The 12,426-nt window shown below is 51.3% G+C and overlaps 4 protein-coding genes across 4 annotated transcripts; all 4 read right to left on the bottom strand.

Moving 5' to 3' along the window:
* Nucleotides 1-2,248: 2,248 nt before the first annotated feature.
* On the bottom strand, nucleotides 2,249-4,076 carry CkaCkLH20_09279 (para-nitrobenzyl esterase; the record flags this gene model as incomplete). The annotated part of the gene is made up of 3 exons (XM_038891994.1): nucleotides 2,249-3,403; nucleotides 3,459-3,554; nucleotides 3,618-4,076. The coding sequence occupies 3 exons, from the start codon at nucleotides 4,074-4,076 to the stop codon at nucleotides 2,249-2,251; spliced, it is 1,710 nt and encodes a 569-aa protein (XP_038742577.1).
* A 1,771-nt stretch (nucleotides 4,077-5,847) lies between these two features.
* On the bottom strand, nucleotides 5,848-6,802 carry CkaCkLH20_09280 (ov-16 antigen; the record flags this gene model as incomplete). Its single annotated transcript, XM_038891995.1, has 3 exons — nucleotides 5,848-6,087; nucleotides 6,142-6,423; nucleotides 6,488-6,802. 3 exons carry the CDS (start codon nucleotides 6,800-6,802, stop codon nucleotides 5,848-5,850), a joined length of 837 nt encoding a protein of 278 aa, XP_038742578.1.
* Nucleotides 6,803-9,740: 2,938 nt separating this feature from the next.
* Nucleotides 9,741-10,583, bottom strand: CkaCkLH20_09281 (uncharacterized protein; the record flags this gene model as incomplete). Its single annotated transcript, XM_038891996.1, has 1 exon — nucleotides 9,741-10,583. One exon carries the CDS (start codon nucleotides 10,581-10,583, stop codon nucleotides 9,741-9,743), a length of 843 nt encoding a protein of 280 aa, XP_038742579.1.
* A 613-nt stretch (nucleotides 10,584-11,196) lies between these two features.
* CkaCkLH20_09282 (NmrA family protein) lies at nucleotides 11,197-11,974 on the bottom strand (the record flags this gene model as incomplete). The annotated part of the gene is made up of 2 exons (XM_038891997.1): nucleotides 11,197-11,754; nucleotides 11,822-11,974. The coding sequence occupies 2 exons, from the start codon at nucleotides 11,972-11,974 to the stop codon at nucleotides 11,197-11,199; spliced, it is 711 nt and encodes a 236-aa protein (XP_038742580.1).
* Nucleotides 11,975-12,426: the final 452 nt, after the last annotated feature.

Consider the following 12,426-nt stretch of genomic DNA (forward strand, 5'->3'; position numbering starts at 1 on the left):
CGTGATCTCCGCGACCCTCAGCGCACGTTTCGCCGGCTAAATGTACCTGACCGATTCAAATGGGGGGACTATGAAACCCTGAGCTACATGTGGCATAATGGATCGGGAAACGAGTACACCATCCACGTCAACGGCCAGCCTTTGGTCATTCAAGAAAATCTTTACCTTGCGCTTCAGGAATTTCGCAGAGCTCGTCAGTTTTCTCCGCGGGGAAAAAGGAGGCTTTGGGCGGACGCGATTTGCATCAACCAGGAAGACTTACGGGAGCGCGCTACTGAAGTGCAAAGAATGCGGGATGTATTTGGGCTTGCTGTCAAAACGACGGTGTGGCTTGGTCCAACGCTCAACTTGATAAAGACGATGGATCAGTCCTATCTTGGAGCGCTAGAGCGCGTCGCGAAGCGCCTTCTCCCACATTCACAACCTGGAGCGTCTTCAGCGGGCGCGGGCTCCGACGACCTCGGCAGCAGCCTAGATGGCAACGACAGAGTTTGGCTGGATCACGCATATACACTCACGTCAGCATCCGAAAAGGTTGAGAACCTGTCAGTCGAGGACTATCGACTGAGCGCAGAAGTTCTAGAGAGGGCTCTGAACAAGGTGTTTCTCTCAGACGAACCAAAACGTCCCCATCCGACGTCGCAGAGAATGGCAATACCTGCTCTGACTCTATTGTATCCAATTTTCAGAGCCGGTTACTGGAGTCGGGTTTGGGCCACACAGGAGCTCGCCATGAGTTCGCTCCAGTCGGTCGTTCGTGTCGGCTCAACAAAAATACCCTTAGTCGAAATTTCTCTAATGGCAGATTGTGTTGATGACATTTTCGGTCAAGACTGGGTGCGACAAGACGCAGTTCTCAGCACAGCTACGCTGCTCTCACTAGTCGCCCGATTCCGTTTCAAACACCCTGACTTCAGAGTGACAGCGCCGGCTACCTGGATTGTCCACGGTTTCATGGCCCGCGCAACGCTTTCTGTCGATAAGCTATATGGGATCTTGGGTCTATTGGAGCCTGAAATAGCGCGCTTTATTGTCGTCGACTACACGAGTAGCGTTCGAGAGGTATCGATTGACGCTACGATTGCGTGCATCCGCTCGAACGGGCATATGGTGAACTTTCGGATAAACAGAGAGTTCCAAGGTCGCGACGTTCCATCGTGGGCTATGGATATTTCGAGGGATCAGACTTGGCTTTCAAGCATGGCTCTTTGGTTCAACTACCAAGAAGGCTCCTTCTTAACTCCAGCGGTTGACTGGGAGGCTTTCTGGGCCCGCCGCAATGGCAAAGGAAAAGATCCAGGTGTTCTCGCCCTCAGAGGGAGATTGTTAGATGTGGTCGATGGAGTCGCAGCTCCCCTGATTCCGAATGAAGAACCTTTAAGAAGCCTTCTCGGACAGTCTCTACCTCTCCGGGACATCGACGCAGCAATAACGAATCCGACGAGGCCGAATCATTCCTACGAAAGTGATATGGACCTACTCAACCATCTAGATATGTTACTTCGGAACGAGTCACACTGCACTGAACCGTCGATTTTTACATTAACACTCCTCGCCGCAGACCTGCAAACGAACGATGCGGGACTGCCAATGCCGAGTCTTCCTGGGGTATCTACAGATACTGCGAGATATCTTTACATCCTTAGACGATTCCTCGACGCCAGTGCAGACTTTCGACTTTGGAAAGCGAGATTGGCGTCCTTTTTTCCAGGAATTGGGAAAGACCACTTGAAGCCGAGCGAAGAAGCGATTCGAACATCTCAACACACGGTGCGCAATGTCATGGACGACCGTAATGGCGACTACGACAAACGATTGGCAAGAGCCGTTGCAACTGTGCGGGGTATATCGCAAATACGACTGATAACCACAATGAAAGGCCATCTCGGGGCGGCGGCGCTGCTTGCCAGGCATGGTGATCACATTTACGCGGTTGAGGGCCTCGATGAACGAATCGTTCTGCGGCCGGTAGGTAAGAGGTTTGAATTCGTGGGACTTGTTACTGTTCGCACCCCTGACATCCAACGGTCCTGTGAAAATATGGAGCTTGATTGTGTCGTTGAGATACAGTAGTTGACTGGGTGTAAGAACCACCTTGAGTATCACTCAGCCCTGGTCAGATTGTAGACTAAATGATAACAAATGATCAAATAGCCGACGCTACTTCCTCATACAACGCCTCAGTGAAAACCCCAGTGAAAATTAGCGTAGGCTTTTGTTAGATTGATGTACAACGTCAAACGATGATCTAATGATCCAACTTCAGCGGATTTGCCCTCCAGAATTCCATCGCTTCCCTTCTGATACTATCTTTCTCAATCCAGGTTCCATTTGGACTAACATTGACCTGCCAGCCAAGTTCGTCCGATCCTGCGTCTGAATACGTCCTCCACTCAGCTGCTCCCTGCGCCTTCAAGTTGTTGGGATCACCGGTCACAACAAAACTCGCATAATACGAAGACAGAACCTTTCCAGCCTCAGGGTATTGAGTCTTCGGCTCACCCCAACCGTAGGGAACGTCAGCTCCATGAGAAATGCCAAGGTAGGGGGTGACACTGTCGTTGGTGTTCCAATGAAGCTTCCAGACCGGGATGTTTTCGGCCGACAGACGAGAGGCGATTTCCTGGGAACAGCTGATGTACGATGTGTCGCCGTAAACGTCAGACAGCCGAGTAAACTGAGCCGATTGTCCTCGGGCGTCGGCGTAAACCGAGTCTGGATTGGTTTCGGGATCGGGATAGAGCCGCGAGAACGTCTCTCGATCGCCGCCATCGAGTCCCGGGTAAAGATTTGAGAGCCAGCCCCAGGCCTCGTCATCCGTAGTCAGGTTAGTGGGTGCGTAGAGACTACCTTCATCGGTGATGAAGGACGTCAGGGCCGGGAGCTTGTTCCACAACCCTGAGTCCCAGGTTGCGGAAGGAAGACGCGGAATGATGACTGCGTCGGAGACGGGCTGGAAGGGATGGGTCCCGTTGTAGCGATACTCGGCCAACAAGGCGGTGGACGTCTTCTCGATGAGCTCAACATTTACTTGTCTCAAACACGACAACAGGTCCTCGGCAACGCCATTGTCTTGGCAGCCCACCCTGCTGAGAAACTGCTCGTATTGCTTGACGGTCACCGGATCGGAGGCGTTGGGGAATGATCGTCCAGTTGGGCCACCTGACTGGAAGATGGCTTGATGGAAGAGTTCCTCTCCCGCAGTGAAGGGGTTTTGATAGTGGAAGCCGACGGAGTGGGCACCTGCTGACTTTCCTCCTAACGTCACTCGAGCTGGGTCGCCGCCGAAAGATGAGATGTGCCTATGGACGAATCGTAGAAGTTGGTTCTGATCTTGCAGACCCAAGTTGACCAAGCCGATATCAGCTAGGAGAGGAGACGCCAGGAACCCCAGGGCGGCAAGCTAAATTTCCGTGTTAGTTGGTAGCCAAAACTCCACAATTTTGGGGTTGACGGACTCTGTAGTTGAAGGTGACGACGATGACGGGCTCAGACGACGAAGCCACGAAAGATGCGCCATCCCATGTAATCCCTGCCGAGTTACGGAAGAGACCCTACACTAGTTGTTAACTCAAACAGCTCATCACACGATCTGATGGCTAAGGGAAAAAACATACTCCATGGATCCAAACCAAAACAGGTAGCTTCTTCTCAAAGCTGACCCCGGACGGTCTGTAAACGTTGAGGTTCAAGCAGTCTTCACCATACTCGATATTGGTCTTAATGAAAGTCACTAAGTTGGAGTTACCCGGCTCTTGAATGCAGACTTTTCCATACGATGTGGCGTCGCGCGTGCCATTGAAAGGCGAAGGCCGTCCCACCGGTGAAAATCGCAGGTCTCCAATAGGCTGAGTTGCGTAGTCAACGCCATACCAAACGTCCACAGATTTTGAGAGCGGAACCCCCGACGTCGTCGTGTTCAGCGTCGTTCCGGTGAACGAACCGTATGACTCGAGTTGGACGGTGAGCGTGTCGTTGAGAAACAGTGGACTGGCAAGGGTGGTTGATGCCAAGAGAAAACCGGTGAGGATCTTGGCATTGAGCCAAGGCGTTCTCAGAGTCGACAACTGTAACATGATGCTGAAGAGGAGAGGTGACCCCGACACGACTCGATGTTTGCAACCTCAAGAAGTGCAGAACACTGGGGAAGGTCAAGAGAAGATATTCTCGGAGATGGTTTTCCTTTCCATTTATACACTTCGGCAGATAAGAGGTTGATGCCGATCAGGTACCGGCGATGACCCCTCAATCATGATGATACCCTGTCACGACTCCACAGCACGAGATAACCCCCCGCCTGCGATTAATGGCGCAAGAGTAGGTTAGATGGCGAAGCTCGAAGAGAAAATTCTTCAAGGTTTTTGGGTCCATCCAACAACCATTCCGCGTCAGAGCATATTGATGTTCGCTCGAGTTCACCAACGCCGCCCCGCAGTGTCGGACCCGGCCTGTCTGGCACATCTGCATGGAATGCACGATTGCCGCATGTAACCTCCGAGACGAGCAAATCGGAGATTGACGTATCAATCCCGTAGGTGAAGGAATCACCCGAGTATCTCCCTTTAAACGCCGTAGGAACATAGCTCGTGTGAAAGAGTCTGCAGTAGAAATCAGCGTTACTCGCGCGATGACGGACACTCGGACTTCTTCCCGGTTTCCGGCTCGGGTGGAGAAGTGTCGATGTCTTGGCCAAATGCGGGGCAATTTGCCGGAGATCGGAGTCCATCGCCGACATCCGCCTCCGTGGGCTTCGGATTCTCTCAAGTCTGAGGGAACGTTCATTCAGGGCCCAGAAATAACCCAGCAAGCAAGTTAACACTTTGGTGGAAGCCTCTGGTAGTCTCATTTGTTTCCAACTACTGCTCCATAACAGACTTTCAGCAAGTCTATGCCACCGCTGGGTATTTTATCAACAAAACCAAACTGTGCCATAACTTGAAAACAACATTGTTAGCGGGAAGTCTTAGCAGTTATGACGCCTGAAACTTTTCTAAAAAGGTTTGCGATTTTAGGAGGCGATAGAGTACTTGTCTTGGTCTTCAGGTCGCAAGCACGAAGACGGGATTGGTCGCCCCACTCTTTCGGATCTGATCGGCGGGAAGCCCCACTTACGGTCCGGAACTGTGCCGGCGTGCAACGGCCAGCCCGGAAATGGGACTAGCAGCGGTCAGAGATTGCATCTGAAGCTAGAAATCCATTATGACTTTAAGGCACTGTTCGTTGTAGGTAGGACGCCACTGTTGTGATATAGCAAGGCTCGACTGGTACTAATTTGAAGTTTTGGACCTGACTTGTGGCACTCATGATGGAAGAAGCTTTGAAGGAAAACGGTTGCAACACAACACGGATCTTACAATAGGAATTAACTGATTCCATCAAGTTTTGCGATGTGCTTTGTCCCTAGTTTTATCGAAAACATACCGTCCAATGATGCCGACAGACAGAAAAGTCTGTTTCGGTGGTGGTGGGCAATAGTTCTCCAAGCAAAGACCAGTCAAACTTCCGAGGAACTATCGTTGCGCACGCCCTCTTATTGTTTCAGCAACTTTGAAGCTAACTACAGGCGAGTTCGAAGTAGTCGAAAGCAGCTGAGCTGAAGCGAGTGCTGCAGAATCTCCACTGATCGGGGGTCAGACAGTGAGCCATAGTGGCGGAGGCCTCGGGAGACATTCACATACAATCAGTTGGTAGGTATTGTGATATGCAATCATTAATCGTATCTCAGTCCTGGTTTACCCTAGTGAACGTACAGTGGTGCGCGTTTATCTCCTTTTTATCCCCCTTTTGAAGTTGTTTCGAGTCTCTCCGGGCACAGTTCGCCAAAGCCTTCACCCTCCCAGAATCCACTTACATCCAGATAAACATCGACGTGAACAGAGCCACGAAGACGACACAAGATCCAGCAGTGATGAATGAAGCCGCGCTCCTGCCATTGCCACCGTTGTTGCCGTTATTCCCATTATTACCGTTGTTTCCACCGTTGTTGTTTCCTCCGCCTCCGCTTCCACCCTCCTTGGCCATGTTCAGTGTGAAGAACGTACCACCAATGGGGCGCTTCAGGCCAGCCATTTTACGGAAGGCTGTTAACTGTGCAGAAAGTCAGCAGGAGCTTTGTGAGTGCGGAGATGGGTACAGGCGTACGTTGAAGTTCTTCCGGTTCTTCATGTCAATGCCCGCCATATCGAATCCCATCTTGTTCATCTTCTCTGGTTGAACGTAGAGCAGGTAAATGTATCGATGCATGCCACTTCCTGACTTGGGCTCTGGTGGCATGTAGTCATTGAAAGCGGGTGTCGAATTCGTCATAATCATGGCAGACGACAGAATTGCGGATTTGGTCTGCTCGACGGTGAAGTTTCCAGCCAGATAGTGTCTCATATTGCGTTCAGTCGGGTTCTCGCGCGATGGGGAGTCGGGGCCAATCTGTTATGGAAATTAGTCATTCAAGTCTGGGAAACGCCGACGCGAGGCAAGCACGTGGACATACCATGAGCACAATGAACCGAGAGTTGCGTGTGACGTTCTGTGCCATGCTGATGTTCTCCACGCTGAACTCGAACGGCATCTTAACTTCCTTCATCTTCAGCTTCGAACCGGGCATCATCAGTGCCTTGTCGCCGTCGCTGGCCATGTATCCAGTGTAGAAGGAGACCATTGGATCGAACGAGCCCATGACCTCCGGTACAATACCGCTCTCCATGAACGCTTGGTGGAATTCCGAAGTCGACATGCTTCGCGGCGGCATGTCATGGGCAAGCGCCAACGGGGCGAGCATCGCGAGGAGGTTTATAATTGCCTTCATCTTGATGGCTGATTTGGTCAAACTGATTGGTTGTGGCACGTCGTAGGAAACAGGCGTCCAGCACCGGATCATATACAGAATAGGTGTAGAGAATGAAAGACAGCAGCACGGCGAATCGGGCACACTGGCGAACGAAACTAACGCGCAAGGTTGAAGCTAAGGAAATGGATGATCTTTATGTTCTGCCCAACTCAACACTAAACCACCAACAACCCAGTATTGCAGCGTCACGGGCCAAACACACACATCGTATCCTGGTTCTTGAGATGTGGCAGGTATCCAAACATGCTCTCGCGACGAGACAGAAACAGTGAGGCTATTAAGCTTCCCGACATGGCTCGAAGGGCCCGGACGTGCGCGGGGTATCGCAGACTTTTGTGCTCATAGTTTCAGGAACATGAGGGTGCTTGCACCACCATTGGGCCCCCGCCTCGCCGGAACCAGATCAAGCTTCACATGTAAGCAGGTAATCTGGTCCTATGATCCCTGAAGCATTGAGATGGTGTCACAATGTTTCTGGCTCTTTCGGAGAAATACCCCGTCACCACGGCGCACGTGCGGTGCGGGAGGCCGAGATATCCACATCCCATAGGTTCGTTTCTTCCAAGCTATTTCACATTGTCTGTGGGTGGCTGTCATCAAATATTCGCATAAAAGACCCTTTTCTGAGAACAGCCTTGTTGTGTAGACCAGAATTGAAGGGACTTGTGAACAGACATTAGGACCCTTTCTCGAAATTGAATGGAGCCCAATTTACGGCTTATTTATTGACATCACGATGCCCAGTACATGGCTAGTAGTAAGTGCCGGAGATGGAAGGGGTCTAGAACGTCGATTTAACTCGCCAAGTAACGCAGAATGTTGCCATCCTCCAGGAAGAGATCTGATTGAAACCTCAACTTTGAGCCGCATGGCCATGCTCGGAGATACCGCAGTGTGCGCCTGAAATTACGGCATCGGCCGAGCACAGCGCGGGGGAAACCAAACCTTTCACGGGTCGGGGGACTCCGAACTAGCAAAAAGCTTTCGCAAGGCCAGCTAAGGGATGCCGGGTTCCAAGTCGCAAGGGAATTCCCAGAAAACCAATGTTCAACTTCGCCCACTTTCTCACATGCTCGTGTTGTGGAACCAACCCGACCAGCACTGGAATTTTCAGATTAACACAGGGCTGGCCACAGGTTGCAGACACGGAGGCCGAATTGACTTGCTCCTGAATGGATATGAGATACCCGGCGTATTGGATGCCAAGATCAGAAAGACTCCGTTTCAGACCGCCAAGAAACTCAAAGCCAAATATAGAGTTCGTCGATCATCGACAGCGGACGGGCCGCGCAAGTGTACCCGACGACAAGGGCGTCGTAGGGAAACATTAAGCGTCTTTCGGCCAACCCGACAGGTTGACGCCGTCAATCAGAGAACTCTTCGGGTTAGCGTTGAGAATCTCCAGGGAGTACGTCTTCATATCTGAGCGAATCGCGAGAGGAAGCGACTGGGCTGATGTCTGTGAACCTTCAGATAAGGAGAAGGGACCCCGGTGCGGATCAAAGCGGGGTGAGAAGCTTGACTTCTGTAGAATGCCTCCTCTCATGGTATTACATGCAGAACTTGGGCATTGAAAAGCTACTGTAGAACTCTCTAAGGATTCAAATGACGACGCAAAATCAGCTTTCGAGATCATACGATGTGTCCAAGGCAGGATACGAGTCACAACCCGCGATGCCTCACCTTGCATAGGCACTGTGCCGCGCTTGACGCGTAAGAATCACACGCGAGGATTCGATCGAGCGGTTGGCTCATTATTGGCACACTTAACGAGGAGAAAATCAGCTGCCACATCCGCTACCACATCGTCATCGCAGTATTCCTTGCTCATCTTGCGAATCGCTTTTTTGTCTGGAGGATTCAAGTGTCCCGCATTGCTCCTTGCACGTTCAAGATATGAGGCCTTGAACTGAACATTACAATCTTTGCTTAAAAGCCAACTACTTCGTCACACCCAGGCGATGCAGCAGGGCGCAGGTATTCAACTTGCTTTGGAGAAAGTTGGGAATCTCCAGAGGTTCCACAACATCGTGTGCGGTGATATGGAATTCGTAATCAGTGGGATCGAAATGCAGTAGTAAAATCAAAAGCACAGTCGTCATGTTATGCGTCAGGAGAGAAAACTCCGATTCGTCGTGGCCAGTTCGCTTGGAGGCGGGGTTGAGCTTTTGCGGGCAACAGAAAGTCAACATACAGCCAGAACTGAAGTCAATTGCAACGTAGAACCTCCGCTTGAGCCGAGAGAAAGCTTGGGGCGCGGGATAGCTTGCAGAAAGGGTATCTGGCGCGTTGCCCTTCTTCTCTGCATCAACTTTCAGCAGCAAAAGCATGATTCGTGGGATTTCGAAAGACGCGCACTGCGGAAAAGAATTTTGGAAGGAATGAGATGCGGTTTGATGATTATTTGTTCCCGAGGAAACATCTGATCTGAGATTGGCCTTGAGGTGACAGCAATGCACTGCAGTTGTCATCTCATGCCAGGAGTGAAGTGCCGAACTCCGTATCCACATGTAACATTGTGCGAGCATGGCGGTAAATTTTGGCACCTGAGTCAATGAGATACGAAGAGAAAACAAAAAGCGTAATGGAAGATTGCGATAGCGAAACATGCATAATGCTCAAAATGCCGTCTTGTTGTCTGTACCTATACAGAATACACCAAAGCTTCTTTTAATACATGCTGACATATGGCTCTTATCGAAAATGTGGCTGCTGTCGGCGGAGCTGGCATGTTCGAATGGAGAGAAGTCGGAGAAAAGATGTTCGGAAACAGTTGGCCTTGTAATGTACGTGTCATCGACCCGGGAAATGACGGGGAAACGCCGATATACCGAAATGCCGATAATCCACCCGGAACTACGCCGAAATTCCGCACGCATCCGCGAAACGGCCCCATTTATCCGGAAGCACTCGGCCCCGCACCAACCCCGCGCCATCGGTGAGTCGGCCGGGAACCACCGTCAACCACCAAATCCGTCCCGTTGATGTAGGAAGCGTCCGGCCCTGCAAGAAACGCAACAGCGCCGGCAATATCATCCGGCGTTCCGATGCGACCGAGCGGTACAGCATCGATCATGCCCTGCAATCCAGCCCCTTGGGCTGACTGCATAACTTGCCCAATCATCGGAGTCATCACTACGCCAGGGCTGACGGTGTTGATCCGCACACCTTGGCGACCCCAAGCAATGGCGGCGTACCGGGCACGAACAATACAACCTCGCTTTGAGAGGGAGTAAGCAGTGCCTGGGTCTCCAGCAAGATCGAGCTCAGAGTGATTGAGAAGCTCGGAGACGGGAGCAGTTGCGAAATGGTCGTCAAGAGCAGCATTCGGAGGCTTTAAGTGACCTGCGACAGATGCGATGATTGTGAGAGAGCCACCCGGAGCCATATGCGGGAGGAAAGTCTCGACGATAAGAGACGCGCCGACAAGATTCGTTAAATAGATTAATTTGGCGTCGTTCGCCGCATTCGAGACACCGGCCGTCACAACGACTGTCTGAACCGTACCGAGACTGGCTGCAGTCGCCGCGAATGATTCTACAGAGTCTTTGGAGGTGATGTCGACCTTTTGAGAAGAGAAGAAATGGCCGGTGGATCGCAATGAATCCTCAGCTGCGGAAAGGGTTGTCGCGGAGAAGTCGGAAATAAGGACGTGATGGGACGGACCGAGCCGGCGTGCGATGGCCAATCCCATGCTACCGGCACCAATGATAACCAAAACCGGGCGATGTTGCGGCATTTTTGGCAATGATTAGCTGTTAATCTGCTCGAAATGATGAAGATATTTCAGACTTTTTCTACGGGATTCGCATCAGCTTCTTAAAGAGGGTTTTAGTCTCGGATTCGGAACAGACGGGCTTCGCTTCTGGGTTAGAGCAAGCTGACTTCAATTCGCCAAGAGACAGGCGGCCATCAGCCAAGCCATAGTCGTATTCGCATTCGTACCTCGCTCACAGCGGACATGAGCGCAGTCCCACGAATCCGAAATGAGCCCTCGCAACTGCATTCATCAGCTTCACTGCCTTGACGGACTCGCTTGAGCTAAAGCCCCCGAGACTAAGGCTCAGAAGTCGCAACTCTTTTGGTTAGTTGCTAAAGCCCATGTTGTTGTTGCATCCGCAGACCTGATCTCAAGTCTGACGGACCAATCAAATTGAACTGAATTTCAGAGACTATGGATGGAGAAGTAACATCATGGTTGAATGTTCGTAAGCACAACTACGAACCTTGTCGTTTTATAGCTTGACAGCTCACGTGTATGGACTTGTAATTCATTCTTATGAACATCCTCGTAGATTGTGGACGAGATATACTTAGCTTCACACGACGAGTCGCGAAGAACGACTATGTATCTATTTGGGCGCGGAGGAACTCAGAGCCGGCATCTTCCCGATCCAACCATCCGCCTTACCCTCAGCGGCATCTGCAAGCCACTTCGCCAACGCTCCTCTCTTCATAGAGGATGTCCAACCTGATTCACCAATCCAACCTGTGAAAAGTTGTTCTTCTCTGTCTTTCCTCCAACCCTCCTCGTCAGACTCTCCAGGGATCTGTGCGATGCGGAAAACCGTCCAATCAAGACCGTCAGCTTCGTTCTCGAATGCCTTGGCAAGATTCAGCATGTTGCCGTAGATGGCACTAGCGAAGAGACACATGAACGTGGTAACCATGGTTTGAAACATAGTCCAATGGTCTTCGGATTTCTTGATAGACAGTGTGCCCATAGCGAGAATGCGTCTGACGCCATGCTTCCTCATTGATGGAAACACGTAAGACCGGTAAATGTCCGCAAAGAGCGATGGGTCGATCTTGGTGTTGTTGATATCTGGGCCCAAAAGAGAAATCACGACTGAGCATTGTGCCATTGCAGACGACAAAGCGGTCGAGTCGCTCATTTCGCCTTTGACAACCTTTGAGAATGTAAGTCATTGCTGATTTCGTACTTCAAAGAGTACCAGGTCCTTTCTCAACACTTACTTCGATCAGAGGACTTGAAGCCAAGTCATGGGGTATCTTGGCGGGATTCCTGGCGAAGACAACAGTCGCGTGACCGCGATGAATGAGCTCCCGCAACAGACAGATGCCCGCCGGCCCTGTGCCCCCAAGAACGAGAATCTTGCTGCCTGCCATTCTGAATGAGACGTGTTGACTTTGCTGAATGTCTTAGTAGGACTCACATCAGGGTTTCTCGACGCTTTAACATGAACGAATCTCCGCATTGATTGATGTTTCTGCTCCGCTGACCAACTTGATAGTTGCGATAGTTGTCCAACAACATGCCAAAGTCCGCCGCGCTATGTTCGAAGTCCGGCGCCCAAGTCGAATCCCGCGCGGAAACCATTCCGGGCGGGAAACTTTTGCGCGCGGACCCAACTGAGGCGGGCCGCGCCCCGAGCGGGTCTTTAAGACCTATCGTCCGAGTCCAAGGTCAAGCGCGCGGAAAACCTCACCTCTCTTTCAGCTTATCCTGTCATCTTGCGCAAGACCGAATTACCTTATCGGAAAATATAGGGAAAAAACGACCCGATACCTGAGAAACACGAAACAATGCCCCGGGGCACGTTGAGCTGCTGGACGTGCCG

This window comes from Colletotrichum karsti (genome assembly GCF_011947395.1).
Source record: "Colletotrichum karsti strain CkLH20 chromosome Unknown Scaffold33, whole genome shotgun sequence".
Taxonomy (NCBI): Eukaryota; Fungi; Ascomycota; class Sordariomycetes; order Glomerellales; family Glomerellaceae; genus Colletotrichum; species Colletotrichum karsti.